The sequence below is a fragment of the Genypterus blacodes genome, unplaced genomic scaffold (genome assembly GCF_046128005.1).
Source record: "Genypterus blacodes isolate CSIRO-AG114 ecotype Tasmania unplaced genomic scaffold, CSIRO-AGI_Gbla_v1 ptg000207l_1, whole genome shotgun sequence".
NCBI lineage: Eukaryota > Metazoa > Chordata > Actinopteri > Ophidiiformes > Ophidiidae > Genypterus > Genypterus blacodes.
In genome coordinates this window covers 80,001-99,771 of record NW_027467006.1, presented here as the reverse complement: position 1 = coordinate 99,771, position 19,771 = coordinate 80,001, and the positions used below count along the sequence as shown (strand labels likewise).

At 49.0% G+C, this 19,771-nt stretch overlaps 1 protein-coding gene across 2 annotated transcripts in view; it reads right to left on the bottom strand.

Annotated features, from left to right (window-relative positions):
* Positions 1-3,316: 3,316 nt before the first annotated feature.
* babam2 (BRISC and BRCA1 A complex member 2) overlaps positions 3,317-19,771 on the bottom strand; it is a 53,223-nt gene continuing 36,768 nt past the window's right edge. For both annotated transcript variants that reach the window (XM_076169534.1, XM_076169535.1), the window contains exons 8-12: positions 11,235-11,334; positions 7,601-7,671; positions 6,269-6,351; positions 5,484-5,637; positions 3,317-4,533 (exon numbers count right to left, since the gene is read on the bottom strand). In XM_076169534.1, coding sequence (XP_076025649.1) covers positions 4,470-4,533; positions 5,484-5,637; positions 6,269-6,351; positions 7,601-7,671; positions 11,235-11,334 — 472 coding nt within the window. In that variant the 3' untranslated portion in view covers positions 3,317-4,469. The remainder of the gene's footprint in view (positions 4,534-5,483; positions 5,638-6,268; positions 6,352-7,600; positions 7,672-11,234; positions 11,335-19,771) is intronic.

Here is a 19,771-nt window from a genome sequence, read left to right as displayed (position 1 = left end):
GAGAGAGGGAGGGGAACCTTTATCTCACAGTAACGAGCCCAATCCAGAACGCCTGAGGAGGAAACCAAACCAGGAGAAGCTAGGAGACGTCAGCTTACAGCTCAGCTCCTGGATCCTCCTGCACCATAATGAGCAATTAACAATCCGGGTTTAACTACATCCAGTTACTACAGTACATGTAATGGAGGGTGTGTGTGTGTGTGTGTGTGTGTGTGTGTGTGTGTGTGTGTGTGTGACGGAGAGCGCATTACCATTCCCAGTTTGCTAAAGAGGCGAGCCAGAGACAGAAGCATTAATTCTCTCATCTTCTCGACGTCTCAGGGCCATTTTCTTTCCCCCGCCACCCCTAAAAAACATTCAGATCAAACAGGCCGGAACAAAAGAGCCCAAATCCCTCCTCTGCTCTCCTTCCTCCTCCTCCCTCTCCCTCCTCCTCCTCCTCTCGCTCCCTCTTTCCAAAATTAGTTAAGCCTCTCAGCTCCATCATCCTCAACACGGCACGCATCAACAAGGCCATGTAACACACACAGACACACACACACACACAGACACACACACACACACACACACACACACAGTAAAATTGGGGTGGGGGGGGAGAAGAATTCCCATATGTCAGTTTGGATTTGTGCGAGCCGAGCATAAAGACCCACAGTCGCCCTCCAGGAGGCAGAACACTATATTTGTCTCTTCTCGGGAAAATGTGAAATGTGGGGAAATAAGAAGGGGAGCGAGGTGAAGCGGAGACAAGGCGAGGCTCCGGACATCTTTGCTCTCTCTCTCCCTCCTCGACTCGTCCAGGCGTTCAGGTTTTCCGTCATGTTTGCCGTCTCAGGTCAGAAGGTGATGACACAAAAACCGTCTCCTTCCTCCTCTTCCTCCCGTTATCTCCCATCGCCGTGGAGACGCAGCAGCCTCCCTCACACCTACGCCCTCGTCTCGCTCAACACATTTTCCCGCTCGTCTGCAGTTTCCAGCGAATTGCTAAACTTTTGGAGGTGACGAGGGGTTGAGCGGTGTGAAGCTGCACAGGAAGGAGGCGGGGCTTCATCCTCATCTCTCTATTCTCTCGTTCTTTCTCTTCACCTCCTCTCTCTCATTTTTTGTTTTTCTATTCTAGAAATTCGAAAAAAAAGGTGAAGAAAAAGAACGACAGAATAGAAAATCGAGAAAAAGGAGGTGAAGAAAAAGTACGGGTAAATAGAAAAACAGAAAAACTTGAAAAAGGAGGTCGAGAAAAAGAACAAGAGAATAGAAAAATGGTTAAAAGGAGGTTTAAAAAAACGAGAGAATAGCAAATTAAGAATAAGGAGTTGAAGTAAAAGACAGAGAGAATAGAAAAACGAAAAAAAGGAGGTGAAGGAAAGATCGCTGCTCTATTAGTTTGATTGCTTGGGCTCTGAGTCCTTTAGTTTCTCGGGACGTCATGGCAACATGTCTTCACCTTCAACTAAAAACAGACCACAGACAGGAAACAGCTGATCAGTTAGCTAGCAAGCTATCGCAGCTACATGCATGTTAACACTGCGTCCCCGCGCTAACAAAGCAGCTAATGGCGCCACGTGGCCAATGTGTGTGAACGCATCCACGAACACACAAACCTGCTGGATGACATATTGGACATTTGTGTTTCCTAGCAACTCCTGCATACCGGCTCGCTCCCCTTTCAAGGTTCTCCTTCCTGGTTTGGCTCAAAGTGTCGCTGCCAAGTGGAGGCCGGGCGGGAAGCCTCATCTGTGCTGAGGTCGCCGTGGTTACTGCCAAATGAAAGAAAGCTAACTCTCAGGAATCACCGTCTTCAGCAGCAGAGGGACTGTGAGGGGACACGAGGACACCGAGCGTCCCTCTGAGGGTCTGTAGTACAAAACTCTATCAAGTCGAGCAAAGCCTGAACTCACCTGCACCTCAAACCTCAAACCTCCTCTCTCCTCTGTTGAATCCTCCTCATCCACAGATTCCAAACTAATTATTCCGGCCTTTAATAATTCCATCCGACTGCAGTAGAGATCGGTTAGAGACGGGCGGATTAGAGGATCAGGAGTCTTAGTTTGAGGCAGGAACATCTTCAAAAGGTAGAGGAGCAGCGCCTTCACAGGATGATTACACAGGATGAACCCGTGTTAAGTTGCTTACACGCGTGTGGAGGGGAGCCGTGTTCAGGTGAGACTCTGTGTGACGGACGCTTTGTGAAAGTGACACAGTTTACAGAATTGTTTACGAGCGACTTAAAAGGCTAAACGTCAACCTGAGTCAACGTCACGGCCCGAGGGAGACTCAGGAGTGAATTAGCCGAGCCGCACTTTGCTCCGTGACTCAGTCCCGCTTCGCTCCTCAGACCAACGCCGCAGTTCAAACGCGGACGTGGAAGCTGGCCAACGCTCCGAAGACACGCCGGGACTGAAAATCAATGTGTGCACACTGAGGCCAAAGCGGTGATGTCAGGAGTCGTCCGTCAGGTTGAACTCTTCTGTTAGAGACGCTCCACCGCCCCGCCCACAGAGCTTCAAAATAAGAGCAGATGGTCCTGAGGCTGGAGACAGAGACGCTGTGAAACAGGTCAGCAAAGGTTAGAGACAAAAACACGCAGAAACACAGAAATGATCCCGTTTATTATTTATTTTATTAGGAGCCTTGATGCTATTAAAGGCCTCAGATCCACTCAGACTCAGCCCACAGCTCACGATCAGAGCTGACAGCTGCTGCGCTACCAACAATAAATATAGCAAAGGGCTGAGCCTGAGGCCAGGAAGGACCCTTAACTGTGTGACCCCCATACCTAATGATGAAAACACACACACACACGCACACACACGGGCACACACGGGCACACACACACTCCTGACTATGCTGCAGCTCCTTATGACGTCCCTTGAAAAACAAAAGCGCATTAAATCAAGGCGGCTTACCTTTCAGAGTTCATACCTCCACCAAGGCTGAACAAGTTGTTCCGATAAATGAGTTTCTTCGATTATGGGAACTAGTTTGGAAATGGAAGAAGATAATCCCAGTGTGATTGCTGTGGTGCCTTTGAGCAAATTCCCCAAAATAAGGAAAATATCAGATCAAGTCAGGATAAGGAATCATCTGTGTCTGATCCTGGATGTGGAAATCTCTGGTTCCTTCTTTGATCGTTCTTTCCCCTCCAAGTTCCACCAACCGAGCGCCCGGTCAGCTAACCACTCAGACACCCAGCTAATGAGTCAACCAACCGAGCGGCAGAGAGGGAACACGTGACTGAGCGCCAGACGCAGGTGTAAGCAGGAGCTCCCGGGTGACAAAACAAACACAGGCAGGAAGCAAAGGCAGACGCTCAGAGGGAATCAGGAGGAGATTTATTATGTGACAGGAACGACACAAACATATGGAAGAACGTGTGCTGAGCCAAAACCTGTTTACATTCAATATGCATCTCCCTTGGCAGCTTCTCTAAATTCATTAAACATGCTGGAAAAGACAATGAAAGCTCCATTAAAGACGGATCAGTCAGGCAAATGAAACCATCTCCTGAACAGACATTTGGTTTTTAACGGTTTTAGGAATTCTACGGCGGCGCTGTCATGGGAACACTTTGAACAGGATACAGATTATGTCACAACTCCACATCCTTCAATAACTTACAGTGCTGTGAGTGTCCAGAACAGAGAGGTAGGGCATGGTGACCATGACAACCTCTTGTTTTCACACGTGGGGACAAACAGGAAGATCTCAGAGTAACAAAGTAAACAAATGTGTCAGCGGCTCTTTGTGGTTTACAGAAAGTTTAGGGTTTACACGTCAGCTCTTGTCTTCACAGGATGGATGGAGCATCAGAGGTCTACCTTTGTCTCTGACCGCCAAAATAAAACAAGAACAAGTTACTGTCCACTGTCACGTCACCTTCCTGGCAGAGCTTTTCAAAATAAAGGCCCTGAGCGGCGCGTCGGCCTGAGGCTGCATCAGTTTGAGACTTCAGGGTTTTCACGGTGACGCCATCACGTGAGGAAACGTGAACGGCTCTACGATAACACACGCTCATGTTTGTGCATACTATGATGAAGGCAAACACGAGGAGTCAGACGAAGGATTCTGACTCTGAATGTACACAACCTGAGCCTGAGCAGGAAGAGAGAGGAAGAGTGTTTACCTGCTGCTGAGCCTGATTCTGTCACTGCTAAGGTGTTTAAATCAAATCAATGCACCGCCTTAATCCCAGTATAATCAAAGTCTTTACATAAACTAACTCACTTATTCATCAATGCAGATTTTGTGCGATGGTTTCTGTGGCTGCAGCTTCAAAACCACGACGACAACAAAAAGATGTGAAGGTGTGAACGTGAAGGTGAACGCAGTATGGAACTCAAACACACACACACACACACACACGCACACACACACACAGCCACACACACACACACACACACGCACACACACACACACACACTCAGGCACAGGCAGCTCTCCAGGCATGCTGTCTAGTACTGTGAAGAGTACTAGAGCTTCCCGTTGGCAAAGGCGCCCTCTTGGAACTGAGGGATGAAGCTCTTGAAGTACGCCCTGTGTGTGTGTGTGAGAGGGGGGGGGGGGGGGGGGGGGGGGGGAGAGAGAGAGAGAGAGAGAGAGAGAGAGAGAGAGAGAGAGGGAGAGGGGGGGGAAATATAAATAAATACAAGAGGACAAATTCACAGTTTCAGTATCTAAGCAAATTTTGTTTACTTGATAGGTAAGACAGATTCATATTGTCATGGTAACACAGCGCCTCTCTGACATGTAGCACAGGAAGACGTGTGGCAGGTAAAAGCCAAGCTGGCCAATCAGCTCCAGCAGAGAGAGGCGGAGCTCCAGCAAAGAACCAATCAATCAGCCAGGCATTCAATCAATCAAACACGTACTCTGCATGTTCAAACCAGATCACAACCAGTTTAACTGAAATACAGTCAAACCAGCTTAAAGGTGTGTGTGTGTGTGTGTGTGTGTGTGTGTCTTTGTCTAATCACTCTAACCCGATCAAATATTTGCATGTTATTGACCTTTGCCCTGCAGAGAGCACACACTCTGGGCTCTAGACTCCAGTCCCCTTATAGATGCACAGAGCGGTGCCAGCCTGTGTTTGGTTAAGGTGGAATCAAATCTGTGAATATGAACAAATGGCGGAGCTGTGGGCCGGAGCAGACACTCAGGCTTTGTCCCGCCTTATCTAAAGCACATCATACATCAGATTCATCTCCATAAAACACACTAAACGGATAATCGGGGACAATTTGCAGGGATTTATGGCTCTGATGGAAAGGTCTTCAAGTGAATGAGTGGCATTTAGAAAAGCTTTACAAAGGTTCAGACTGGAGGAAAGGGCAGAGCTGCAGAGCCTTCAGACTTGTTGCTTTGGTTGTTCATCAGTATATAGTATCACCTTCATCTAGAACTTCCAGCAGCAAAACCTCACAAACGGTGTGACCTATAGAGCAGCATACAGAGCAGCATATAGAGCCTATAGAGCATAAACCTACTTGGCCCTCTTTGCCATCTCGTTGCCGTCCCAGCGAGGACTGTAGGGATACGACTTCTGCACCTGAGAGTAGAGCTGACCGCTGTTGGTGAAGTGGTACACAGACTGGAAGGTGAGGGTGGGCTGGTCCCTCGGGAAGTACAGGGGGAGGTCCACTGTGAGGGGGGAGAGACGGGGAGAGAGAGAGACGGGTAAGAAGGGTGTGGAAGGAGGAGAGAGAGAGGGAGAGAGGGAGACACAGAGAGAGAGACGGGTAAGGAGGGTGTGGAAGGAGGAGAGAGAGAGGGAGAGAGTGAGACACAGAGAGAGAGACGGGTAAGAAGAGTGTGGAAGGAGGAGAGAGAGAGAGGGAGAGAGAGAGGGAGAGACAGACAGAGAGAGAGAGAGACAGAGAGAGAGAGAGAGAGAGAGACAGAGAGAGAGCGAGACGGGTAAGGAGTGTGTGGAAGAAGGAGAGAGAGAGGGAGAGAGGGAGACACAGAGAGAGAGACGGGGAGAGAGAGAGACGGGTAAGGAGTGTGTGGAAGGAGGAGAGAGGGAGGGAGAGAGGGAGAGAGTGAGACACAGAGAGAGAGACGGGTAAGGAGTGTGTGGAAGGAGGAGAGAGAGAGAGAGGGAGAGAGCGAGAGTGAGTGAGTGAGAGAGTGAGAGAGAGTGAGAGAGTGTGAGAGAGAGAGAGAGAGAGAGAGAGAGAGAGAGAGAGAGAGAGAGAGAGAGAGAGAGAGAGAGAGAGAGAGATGATCTGAGGAGGAAGTGTTCTCCATCAGGTGTGTGTGAGTTTCCTACCGTGCACCAGGAAGCAGAAATCTTTCCACATGAGAAGGAGGGTGAGCTTTGTGAATCCCTCGGCGTCGTACTCCACCACGCCCCTATCACACACACACACACACACACACACACACACACACACACACACACACACACACACACACACACACACACACACACACACACACACACACACACACACACACACACACACACACACACGTTTGTACAGTTAATTCACCAGGACGGGCCGGGCCTGAGTTGAGGTTCTGCTCTGTTGGTCATGCAGAGCAGCAGGGAGGAGATGTTGCTCTGTTTGCTCTGTTTGCTATTAAGCTTTTATTTCTATTAATTCTAAACAATAAGTGACGCACAAAGACGTGGAGGCACTGATGTGAGCTTACTGGCTCCTGCAGCTCAACACTCAGGCTCCTGTAGGAGCAGGTTTGACTCCTCATCAGGGGTGTGTGTGTGTGTGTGTGTGTGTGTGCGTGTGCGTGCGTGTGTGCGTGTGTGTGTGTGTGTGTTATTTGCCTACGTCACATTAAACACGAGGTCACTGCGCTCTGGATTGCGTTGCTATTGTGCGAGCACATGTGACAGTAATGTGGCATCTCCTTCACACAGCTCATAAAGTGGTGACCACGCGTTTGTATGAACACAGGAAGTCTTCTCTCCTCTTCCACTGAGGACGTTCACATGCACACCTAAATGTCATCATCCACACACTTTAATGCGATTGAACCTGGCACACACCCTAAGTATGTTCACTCTGAGTAACAGTCGTCCATGACGCAACTGTGGATGGACTCACTGAGGCACGTAAACGTCTGAGTCACAGCGACGCCTCCTCCACATTCGTTTCCTCCACGGGAAGACTGGACCAACATAGACTCAAGAGAACGGCAGAAACCTATTGTTTGTTTCTGCGGCGATGTTCTCCAGCTTCACGCTCCTCCACCGTTCCTCCTCTGTAAGCCGGTCGCCCTGCAGGAGAGCAGAGCTACCTGGCGTGACTCTGAGTCGGGCGGGGCACTGGAACAACCCGAAACCTCCGCTCGCAACCTCATCTGACTCCTGACAGCCTGTAGAGGAGCGGCTGGCTTACATCTGAAGTGCAGATGGGTGAAGTTTTTGACGAGCGCTAACTCCTGACAGGAGTAATTAGGTTACATAAGCTGCTTGGGTAACGCAGGTAAGTCCAAATAGGTCACAACGTTGTGGCAGTGTATTCCACAGAGCCTCACACGTCTGATTTATGTACGAGGTGTGACGGCGACAAATGCAACAGCACATTAACACATTCTGAGAAGAGTTCAGCGGAGGATAAGGACTCTGTAGGCCACTCACATTCCAAAATGGCTGAGGAAGGCAGCGATGTACTCTCTCCTCTTGTGATAGCCTTGGATGACATACTGCACCTGGAGGAGAGAGGAAGAAGAAGAGTTTATAAGATAAGAGTCTGTGTGTGTGTGTGTGTGTGTGTGTGTGATAAGAAGGTCGAGTGGAAAGCACAACAAAGACTTGTCCACTTCCTGCCTGTGCGGCGGCCACGCGTTCATGAAAATCACAACTAAACACAGGATCAATAACAGACGGATTGATTTCAGGTCGTTAATGTCAGAGAGCAGAGGGTTCAGGTCTAATCCGGGCCTAAGCTGGAGAGTTCTGGAGATATTTGCTCCATAAACTCCTGTAAAAGCATGAAGTGGTACGTTTAGTGAGATACAAATGTGCAGAAGGAGTCTCCCTGTGACCTTTGACCCTGAAGCATCTGTATGTTTCATGGATCACTGAGCTGAAGCCTCCACTCCCCAGGCCCCCGGGCACAGAGACAAGAAAAGCCGAGCCCATCTTGTGGATTCCTAAATAGAACTGTGTTGTGCTATAATGACGCTGACGCCTCGTTACATCGACGTTCTTCTTCTTCCACTGTTTGTCCTCATGTAGATCTGCACACTGCTCTGCTCTGCTGTCAGGGGAAGTGAATGGCAAAAATGTTCAGAATGGTTCAGGACGTTAAAGTGAAGTCTGTGGCATGTCAGCTCAGGTTGTTTGTCCCTGTTTGTCCCTCTCACACTTCAGAGCAGCGTGTTGACAGAGGTGCTCCTCCGGCCCGGGGGCAGGTGAGAGGTGAGCGGGCCTCAGGGCGTGTGTCCAGCCAGACTGCAGCACGGTGGCGACCGGCTGCATGAGCTGATCTGATTAATCATTGGCAGAACGCTGATATGGCACCGGGCCCTTTCAAGAAAAACAAGAGAAATTCACACCCTGATTCCTGGATAAGACAAACGTTTACTGCTGCACAAGAGCCTCAGACGGATGCCAAGAGTATTTCACCACAGGGTTCTCATAATAGGAGAGTGAGCTCCACAGAGGAGATAATGTGTTCACCTTGCTGGCAGGACTTCTCAAAACATTCTTCTGACAAAACTTAGACGAACGCCTGGCCAAGGGACGAACCCAAGGAGAGACTGACAGACTCTCAATATGGGGGATCTGATCAAGAGCCAGGGCTGGAAATCAATGAGGCTCATATGGAGAAGCTGCTGCATGAGAGGAGCTGAGCGATGTGATGATGTCATGGCCGTGATGAACACAGTGTTGTGTCGGTCATGGGAACGTTTGAATAAAAACACTTGGATGGAAACCAAGCTGGTGTGTGATAAGCACACATGGAGCCCGGTATGTGTGTGTGTGTGTGTGTGCGTCATGATGTGTGTGTGTCGTCATGCTTTGTGGCTCAGATAAGGTCTGGAGTTCAAGCGTCTGGACTGCATCGTGGCTTAGATTACTCACACAGAGTCTGAATGACGGCACGAGCAGAGAGCACTGATGTCTGATACAGCAGCAGCAGCAGCTCTCTCACACACACACACACACACACACACACACACACACACACACACACACACACACACACACACACACACACACACACACACACACACACACACACACACACACAGACTCCTCTCCACATTTCCGTTTGCTTTAAATGGGCCAGTTGGGGAGGCAGTGTAGCTTTCTCAAAAGCTGCGAGGCCTCATTCTCAAGACGCTGCTTATTTAGAGTGTGTGTGTGTGTGTGTGTGTGTGTGTGTGTGTGTGTGTGTGTGTGTGTGTGTGTATGCATGCATGCATTTGCCTGTTTCAAGGGAAGTGCGGATGACTGAACTTTCACACCCATACTGAGAGAGCCTCCCCGCCCCCACGGTCACTGTGACTCGTAGCCCCGCGCTCCTATTGGCTGCCTGGAGCTTTGAAGTGATGCAACGCAGGTGATCTTGCTCAGCAGGTATTCGACTCGTCCACACCCATGATTCCTCGCCCCGCAACCTTTCAGCGTGTGGGTGTGTGTGTGTGAGGAGTGTGATGCAATAACGGCGGGAGTGCTCCCTGCTGTTCTCTTCAATGCCACATATGTGTTCACGGCGCCCACACACACTCATAGTTCATGCAGTGACAGATCGTGTTGTGTCCTGTTACAGGTCCGTTTGCTTCTACGGGCATGGAAATGTTATTACCAGCCATTTTAAATCAGAGGACTGTGTGTGTGTGTGTGTGTGTGTGTGTGTGTGTGAGTGATTCTCTGCCCTCCTTCTCTCTTATTTACTGTGAAGCATTAGCGGAGGCAAATCTAACCCATTGTCTCCTCCGCTGCTTCCTATTGGACTTGTTAGATGCAAAGGAAAGCTGTCGCCGCGCCGCTTAACGTCTCGTCTGCGCTCTCAGCCGCCATGTTTGTTTGTGTTGACAATACCACCTCTCCACTTACTGTCTGCTTTCCATCATGTGGGAAATAAAGAGAGATCTGGTTCCAGGCCAGAGAGCATGCAAACAATAACACGTATAGATACTTGATATACATAGAGATGTGTGATGTGTGTGACTGCTGCAGCGTCGCCACACAGGGAGAGCTTTGCATTTGTCTACGTGTGTGTGTGTGTGTGTTTGTGTTTACAAAGAACCGGGAAACTTGGGTCAGGAAGCGCCGACTCAGATCGGAATTTGGACAGGGGAATTCCTTTAACATTCTTTCACTTTGCAGGATAAAGTTCTGCTAAACATCTGTTGTTTACATTTCTCATTAGCGAGGTTTCCACTGAGGATGTGTCACTTTAAACATGAGTCTATGATCTATATCTCTCTATTTAAAGATCTGATTTCAGTGGGTTTGATACTGTGAGGCCTTGGTGGTGGTATTGGAGCTCTGAGTGAGGTTGCCTGGATACAAACAGCCAACATGTGTCCGACAGCAGCACATATTGAGTCCCACAGAAGAAGAATCTGATAAATAGAAAGCGGAAAAAGTGGTAACTGATTAATTACACCGACTCCTCTCAACGCAACAACTAATAATACGGCTGTAATTATTAATTCCACTCGCTCGGCTCGGCTGTGGTGGGCCGATCCCCCCCGACACACACACACTCTCACTACCCAGACGACGGGATGACTCATGGCTGCAGCCTGTTGATGTGCCATGCAGAGACGCAAACATCAGGTGTTGCCATCATCCGGCGAAATCCTAGTCACAGCTGAGGTATGTGGCACTGTGAGTTGTGTCAACACAGCCAGAGCAGCTGGAATAAGTGGGAGGGAATCATTGTTGGTGTTAAATGCGATGAAGAACAAAGCGACGGTACAGAATGTACTCATAAAGACTGATAAAGGACTTAATGCTGATGAGCTGACTTAATGCTGTAGGAGAATTAAGTGGATCTGACGGCGGGTTGGAACTTTGGAAGCCACACACACACGCACACGCACACACACACACACACACACACACCTTCCCTCTTTGGGAAGCAAAAGTGTTTGGAGATGAATCCAGAAATGTTAATGGGGCCTTCAAGCAGGAGCTGAGAAGTGTTTTATAAATATTCAGTCACATTCTTCGGTAGAGAAGGTAGAGGTGAAGGTGACGCAGGACCACACACACACACGGACACACACACACAGGGACACACACACACAGGTACCTTGTTGGTGAGCAGCTGGCACACCTGGGGGACGTAGTCGATGAGACATCCTCCGCTGGGGAAGGCCGGGATGTGGAGCGCTGACGAGCCTCCCAGGGCGCTGAAGGAGTTAACACACAAACACACACACACACACTCAGTGAGCAGGGAGACACCTTGACATGGAATTACAACTCAAAACTTTGTTACATTCTTTCCAACTGTTTAAACTCATTTTATGACCTGCTCAGCTTTATTTAGTGTGATCAGATGTTCTAACAGTTCTCTCACAGCTCTGTCCTTCCTGTGCTCTCTCTTTGATTCTGTTGGATCCTGTTTACAGACCAAACCTTTCCTGTAAAGCTCTCTGAGTCAATCCACTGTAGGAGAACGCAGCGTGGATGAAAAGTGAGCTGATTGATTGACAGGTGGAGTGGTTTCTCAACTTCAGCCTCCTGGTGACAGATCCACTACAGCTGAACGTGAGAAACCTGTGGAGCTCACGTTTGACAATGGAGGCATTAGCTGGTCACGGTCTGTCAAAGGTGCTGGGATTAGAAAAGCAATGACTCACTCCTGTGGGCATCCTCCGCTCCCTCCTCCTCTCCTTCACTCCCTTCGCTTCCTCCTCTCCCTCCTTCTCTCCTTCTCTCCCTCCCTTGACGTCGTCTCTTACCATCCGTCCCGCAGCGCTGCCCTATTTGTGATTAGCGTACGCTTATTTAATCAGCTGATCTGCTGATGTGACTAACGGAGCGAAGCCGTTGGGGGGAAAAGAAAGGGAATACCCGGAGGACAGGTTAGAGGTCAGAGCTGCTGATGTTGAGCCCCGTCCTACCCCGGCCTGTGTATCTGTGGAGAAGCTGTTGATGTATTTTTATCTGCGGCTGCAGCGTCACGGGGCATTTAGACATGTTGTGTCATTTCGAAGGCGATGCTAAATTGGAGGAATGGCGTTTACTAGGTTAAGCGTACATGATGCATGTAAACAGCACGCATCAGGCAACATCATGTCAAATGTCAGAGGTCACCTATGTGGAGCTGAAGCGCTCAGAGGCATTTTGTTAGCTGATTGGAAAGTGTATGATGTGGAAATGATTCCACTCATGTAAGTTAAGATGCAACGCCTCAGTGTGAGTCACACAGCAGCGTCATGATCCCACTGAGTGTTTCCTCATCCTCTACAGCAGCCGCACACACACACACACACACACACACACACACACACACACACACACACACACACACACACACACACACACACACACACACACACACACACACCAAATACCTCTGAATTGTGCAATGGTGAGCATAGCAGAGCAAGGTGGAGTGGAGAGGAGGAGGAGTGAGGGATGAAGGTGGAGCATCATGTGTTAATCTCCACTGTCAGGAAGCAAACACGCTGATGGGAAGAAATGACTCCACAGAGTTCAGCTGAAGGTTGAAGTGGGCGGAGCCACGGAGGCACAAAGGGCAGCAGGTCAACGGTGACTGGAGGCTTATCTGAGCGGTGAGGGGCGGATGAAGAGGCGCTGGTGAAAGCTGTGGTGTTTACAGGGCAGAGAAAACAGCTGTTTACTCATCAGCTGCTCTGTCATCACACAGGAGAGCAAAGTGACACAACAGGCAGAAAGAGCCGTGATGAAGACGACAGATCCTCCAGACACGGAGACCACTTCCTGCTTTGTCTCAGGTCAGGCGCCCTGGTTGAAAGCCGGTTGAAAGGGCGGCGGTGGAGCTACAGGACACCAGAGAGCAACTGGAGATCCGATCTGACCTCATCTCAACCTGTGGCCCTAAATGGCTCCAACTCCACCTGACATCTAAACCAAACTGCCACTTCACTACAACAAATAAAGACTTTAATGAAGAATGTTCTTGTTGAGAACATTGATACTTTCTGAGTAGTATGTGTGTGTGTGAGCAAGCATGAGCCTGGAGCCCACATCCTCCTGAATAAACATGAATGTGTGTCTGAGGCTGAGTGACAGCGTGAACGCAGCACACACACACACACACACACACACACACTCACGCAGGTTGAATCCGAGCCCCAGCCGACACGGGCAGACCTCAAAGGGTTAACAAGGTCTTCTTTTCAGAGGACCCGCGCAAACTGTCACGCCGCTGTTTTCATTGTGGACGGCCTCTTCTCCCCCGAGAGCTCCAGGGCCGTGCTGAACAGAAGCTGTGTGCGGATCATTAGTGATCGCCTGAGCTCCGTGCTGCTGCTGCGCTACCAAAACGGGATGAATAGAAATGGTTTACAACAATGAGAAGAAGAGAAGCCTTTTGAAAATGGAACATCTAAATGATGCCCATCTATCCACCCACAGAACTGGAAATAGCTTCATATCATTCAGATGGAAATGCAAACAAAAGGCACAGAAGAGACGGCGGCGGTGCTCGGCGTTAATTTGTGTCGATGGAAGCAGCGCCGACAGACGCAGGGGCGCGTTCTCTCCCAGCGATGTTACAGCGCAGCGCTCATCTCAATGTGTGACAGGCCTCTGATGCTGACGGGAGAAAGCTTGGTGAGGTCGCCTGAAATCACAAATATGACTACAGGAGACGCTGATGAAGATGAGGTAAGAGAGAAGTGTATCTGTCCTGAGGGAAAGGGGTTTATGCACACATCTAAGGGGGTTGATACTCATATTGAGCAAGTTCAACCACCTGCTGAGACGCTGCGTGCGATCGGCATCTAGAGACGCTGCTGCCTCTCGTGGCGTCTGTTTGGTTCTGTTCGGACGCTCACCTCAGCCGCCTCTGCTCCCTCAGCATAAATAGGTCAATGGGTCACTCTGTAGAACGCTCACAACTAATTGGAACTATGTTGCCACCTGGCACCGAGCTCAGACCTCCTCCTCCTCCTCCTCCTCCTCCTCCTCCTCACACAGGCCTTGGTGTTGCCATTTTGATCTGCAGTGAATGAGCTTGCTGAGTTCAGACGGTAACAAGGTGGAACATGAAGCCCAGACTGCTTCACTCTGGACCTCTTTAATGAGTGAACATGCTTACACGCATGTGCAGAGTCTCAGTGCTGTGATAAGCAGCAGCAGCACCGCAGTGTGTGTGTGTGTGTGTGTGTGTGTGTGTGTGTGTGTGTGTGTGTGTGTGTGTGTGTGTGTGTGTGTGTGGAGCCCAGGACTTCATTTGAATCCTGCAGCATTAATAGTCACCGTGTTATGAGGAGAACGTTTCTAAAGCGGTGTCTGATTCTCAAAGGCCCGGTTTCTGCGGCTCAGTGTTGATGGGCGCTCTCTGAGGTAGGCTCGTACAAAGGCATTATTACTTTCCAAATGGCACCCGAGGTGTCCCTGGCTTCCGCCTGCATTGGTGACACGGCTCTCAAACACTACCCACACACACTGGAGTCATCATGCAGACACGCTGCCTAACACAACCCCTGTGAGCAATGCAGCCCACTGGATGACATATTTACAGTAGTGTGTGCACATGTATGCATGTAAACAAACACACACACACACACACACACACACACACACACACACACACAGTCATGGTGTACAGTGACAGGACGGCCGGTGACTTCATCAACCAGAGAGATTATTCTCAGTGACTCAGGTGGGTGGTGATGATGCTCAGATTGTTTGTTTACGTGTGTGTGTGTGTGTGTGTGTGTGTGTGTGTGTGTGTGTGTGTGTGTGTGTGTGTGTGTGTGAGAGCAGATAAGGACGGGGTTGAGACAGGGGCCGACATGCTTCATTGTGAAAGTGAAAGATAAGAGCATGAAGGACTCCCTGGAGACGTTCATGGAATCGGAGGGGAATGAAAACTGCATTCTGACCTCCTGCTTCATTTCTCCAGATAAGATCAGAGTCTGCATGTTTAATCTTTAACCAAATCACGTTGTGTTCTTCCTCTCTGACTGGACCAGGAACCTTTCTGTTCCCAGCACAATCTCTCATCTTATTCTATTCTTGAAGCTAAACTTTCCTCTCTTCCGTTCCAATTATTTCTTTTTTGTGGATCACCTCTCCATCGCTGTGAGAACACGGCAGGTCAGCATTGATTCCCCCCCCACACACACACGCACACGCACACACACACACACACACACACACACACACACACACACACACACACACACACACACACACACACACACACACACACACACACACACACACCTTGCTTCTCTCTTCATGTATCCACCCTCCAGGGCAACAAACACTGACATATTGGAAACGGCACATGATTGGCAACATCATCATCCATATGCAGCTCACCTCTGACTGGAACCTGTGGGCTGAACAGCCGACTGCTTATGAATTTAATAGTTTTGGAGGTCAAACGTGGAAAAACAAACCCGGCACATGTTTGAAACAGAATTCAGGACCGGAGTCTGGAATCGCTGAGCGCCGGGTTTCACTGCAGGAACACAGGAGGGAGGTGTGTGTGTGTGTGTGTGCGTGTGTGTGTGGATGTCTGAAGTGATAGTGTAACACAGATTAGCAAAGTTGTGGGTTCAGATGGGAATTAGAGATGATTCACTTTCAAGTTTTAATAATATCTGTGTGTTCTGGTTGAATGTTATCCGTTGATCACAGCCTCACAGGGAGCAGAGAGGAGGAGACGCAGCCTTCAGGGGTTCAGTGTGTGTGTGTGTGTGTGTGAGGCAACATATCACTGCCAAATTAACAATACAATAATAGAAGATGAGCAAAGGTGGGGGAATCTGTGCGTTCCTACTCTTGAGTGGAGATATCTAAACTCATCCAGGCTATATGAGCTGATATAAGAGCCGCCGCCGCCTCCAAACAAACAAACAAACAAACAAACAAACACAATACCAACTGATTTACCTGCAGACACACACACACACACACACACAGAGTAACAGCGTTCAAGGACAGGACGGAGCTGCAGAGAGAGGGAAGTTTGTTTCACTTATAGTACAACTCAGGAGTGAGTTCGCTCAGTCGACGGTCAATTTGTTTGATCAGACCGACGGTGATGAAATGTTCACACAGCCTTGAAACCGTCTGATCCAAATCCAGAGACTTCCAACGCTGTAAAGCACCTCAACAAACCCCGGAGAAGGGACAAACAAACTACACCCACACAGCCGGATGGACACGCACACACATGCACACACACGCACACACACACGCACACACACACGGTCACCTAAAGGCAAATGCAGATACACAAACATTAGAGCGCTGCAGCCCAAAACTGTCTGTTTGTGTTGATTTTCCTGGGCTCCTAAATGTGGTTTGGGGGCAGAGACGGTGCCCACTCCATTCTTTTATGTACGCAATGCAGCAGGTTTTCTGCTGGAAAGAGAGAGAGAGAGAGGGAGAGAGAGGGAGAGATGTTTCCAACTCGTCTCACAGAGAGAGAAAGGACAATGGAACCAGAAGCAAACGTGGAAATGAAAAGAGCCAAAGTGTTGAGAAAAAGGACACAAAATGGATGCGGAGGTCACACACACACACACACACACACACACACACACACACACACACACACACACACACACACACACACACACACACACACACACACACACACACAGACTCTGTGAACACATCTGTACCAACATGGGCTCTGGTTGTCTGGACGATGCAGACGGGAGGTTAGAATCCTTCCTCCGCTCCACCTGACCCTGTCACCCCTCATGCCTGTGTCTGAGCTGTAAGCTTCATGTTTACACCTGCTGACTCAGGATCCAGTCACAACGCCAGTCTGACCTCTATGCAGCCGGGCAGAGCGGGCAGCACGCAGGTCAAACTGAGTGTAAACAGGGCTGCTGATGAAGCAGCTACAAGTCCAGAGCTATGAGTGACATGAGAACAATCTAACACAAGTGTAAGCATCTAACTGTCAGACATGAAACTAACTTTGATGTCAGACAGCAAAAAAATCAACACAATAAGAATAAGAACTCTCTCCATATGTACGTTTAACACATTTAACCAATAAATGTGATAACAATCCTATGTAATTATTACAGATCAAAGCTGAGGAAGCTAATGAGCGTTTGTTTCATTGCTGCAGAGAATCTGCTTAGAAGGAAAACAACACACACACACACACACACACACACACACACGTAGTAGAGTGAGAGCTGTAAATGGAGAGCAGAGCGAGTGTGTGGCCTAAAGCCACAGAGGGATCGTCTATCTGCACCGTGAGCTCGGCAGAAAGAGTTTAATGACTTGTGTGAGATTGTTGCTAAAGAATTCCGCAGGGACGTTTGTGTTTGATGTGTATCTTCTGAAAATCTCTGCCCATCCGATAGCTGAACCCTGAGTTCAAGTCTTTAATTGGACCAGGCTCTTTGGTACTATCCCAAAGATATGGATCCGAGCCAACACACTCCCAGCTGACTCCCACTTGATCCTGGCGACCCTTCTGCTGCCCTCTCTCATTACTATCCTGCTCCGCTCACATACCAGATTCCTTGTTAAATCCGAGGAAACAGTGTTCTGAGCTAATAAAGCAGAGCAGAGCAGGAGTCTGATCACTGCATCAGCTGCTGCTCAACCACAAACACATCAGATCAAACACAGAGAAAGCTTCGCCACATTTCCGGTGTACTTCTATATATTTGTTGGGTATAATTTTCCAATACCTATTTCTACGAACGTGCAGCGGTCGTGTCCTTGCTCCTGTTCTCGTCTTACAGTTTCCTGTCTTGCTCGCCTCACAGCAGGAAGGAGCCGAGTGCGAACCCTGCATCCACGTGCATTCGCCTCAAAACAAGGATAAGACTGTTGTATCGGGATGTCACCACACCGGAATGTCAACCAAGTCAGAACCATAACCGCACTGCTAACAAGAACCCTGACCCAAGGGTAATTAGAGTCTTTGTAGGATTCCTTCACTCCAGGTACGGCGAGGTTCCTCTGCATTCTTACGCGTTGGCTACAGACTTCTGGACGGTGTGTGGAGTTTCCACTGGCCAACCATCAAATTCCAGCTCATAGAAAAGCCAGGAAATAAGTCACAGATCTGCACAACGGAGACCTTGCTGGTATATTTGGCACACGAAGCCCTGACACATTATATAAGACATGAAACCTAATCAATAGTTCTGACTGTATATGAAGCAAACACGGTCGCGTCGAGTAGAGGAGAGGAGAGGAGAGGAGAGGAGCCGCTTCACTCTGCACACTATCGGAAGAAATGTGGGTGTCCGTTGAGGTATTTCAACATCTTTTATTTCCCTGGCTGCTCTGTGAGGCGGAGAACATTAAACGTGATGGTGTGTTTGAAGGCAGAGGTAGATGGAGTAACAGGTAGAGCCAGAGAGAGAGATCCAGAGAGAGAGAGAGAGAGAGAGAGAGAGAGAGAGAGAGAGAGGTAGGGGGGGAACAGAGATGGAGGTATAACATCATAGCTCAGGGGGGCTCAGCACGTCTCACACACAGCTCTCAGATCTGGGCCAGAGGAAAAGTGAGATATCAAACAACTCCAGAGTGATGGGCGAGAGAGAGAGAGAGAGAGAGAGAGAGAGAGAGAGAGAGAGAGAGAGAGATGTAAAGAGGTGGAGGGAAAGAGAGAAAAACTCTCCTCTTCCGTGTGTTGGGCTTTTTTTTATATATATATTTCCTTCCCGGCGTACGAGTCGAGCGAGAGACGACCTTGCTGGGTAGAGCGCAGAGCTTTCCTCTCTTTCAAGTCCCACTCACTCTCTCTGCCTCCCTTTGAGGATCAGCCAGAGGGATCAGCAGAGGAAAGAGAGAGAGAGAGACACAGAGAAAGACAGAGAGAGAGAGGAAGAGTGAGAGAGAGAGAGAGCAGAAAAAATGGAGAGAGACGGGCAGCAGACACACAGAGAGAGGGAGGGGACGGGATGAGACGGGCGAGATAAAGACACAGGAGAGGAGAGTTTAACAGGAGAAAATGTTGTGTTTGACAAATGAGGGACAGAACAAAGACACGGACCTGAAGATGGATGGATGGATGAGTTAGAGTGATGCACGTCAGCCCGGTTTCTATTAGCAGTTTAGTGCAAAACACACACAGAGTTTTGAATGTAGATATCAAAACATTAAGAATTGTCAAGAATCACTCCTGCTGTTTCCACTCTGCACCATCAAACACAAAGAAGAGAAGTGGAAGTGAGGATACATTTTCTCCATTTTGACCTCCTGCATCTGTGTGTCTGATTGTAGAAGAGAGAGAGAAACACTGGAGTGTGCAGGCTGAAGAGGACTTCTGCTGTTAGCTGCTTCAGTTCAGATCTAAAGACCAACTACAAGACCAAGCAGGACCAGGGTCAGCAAGGACACGGAGGAAAGGAGCGGGCCAGCAGATCTGCACACACACACGGCTAAAGGCCGGCTAACACGCACTGATATGCTAAATGAAGGAGCACACACACATGAACACAAATATGTAAACACATGCACTCATTTGTCTTCAAACTACAGTGAAGACGTACATTCACGCCTCGGGTCATGAATTAACACACTCCCACACAGCTGACAGAGAGGCACACACAAGCATGCAGAGTGCATTCACACACACACACACACACACACACACACACATCTAGAAATATCACAGGAATCCAAATG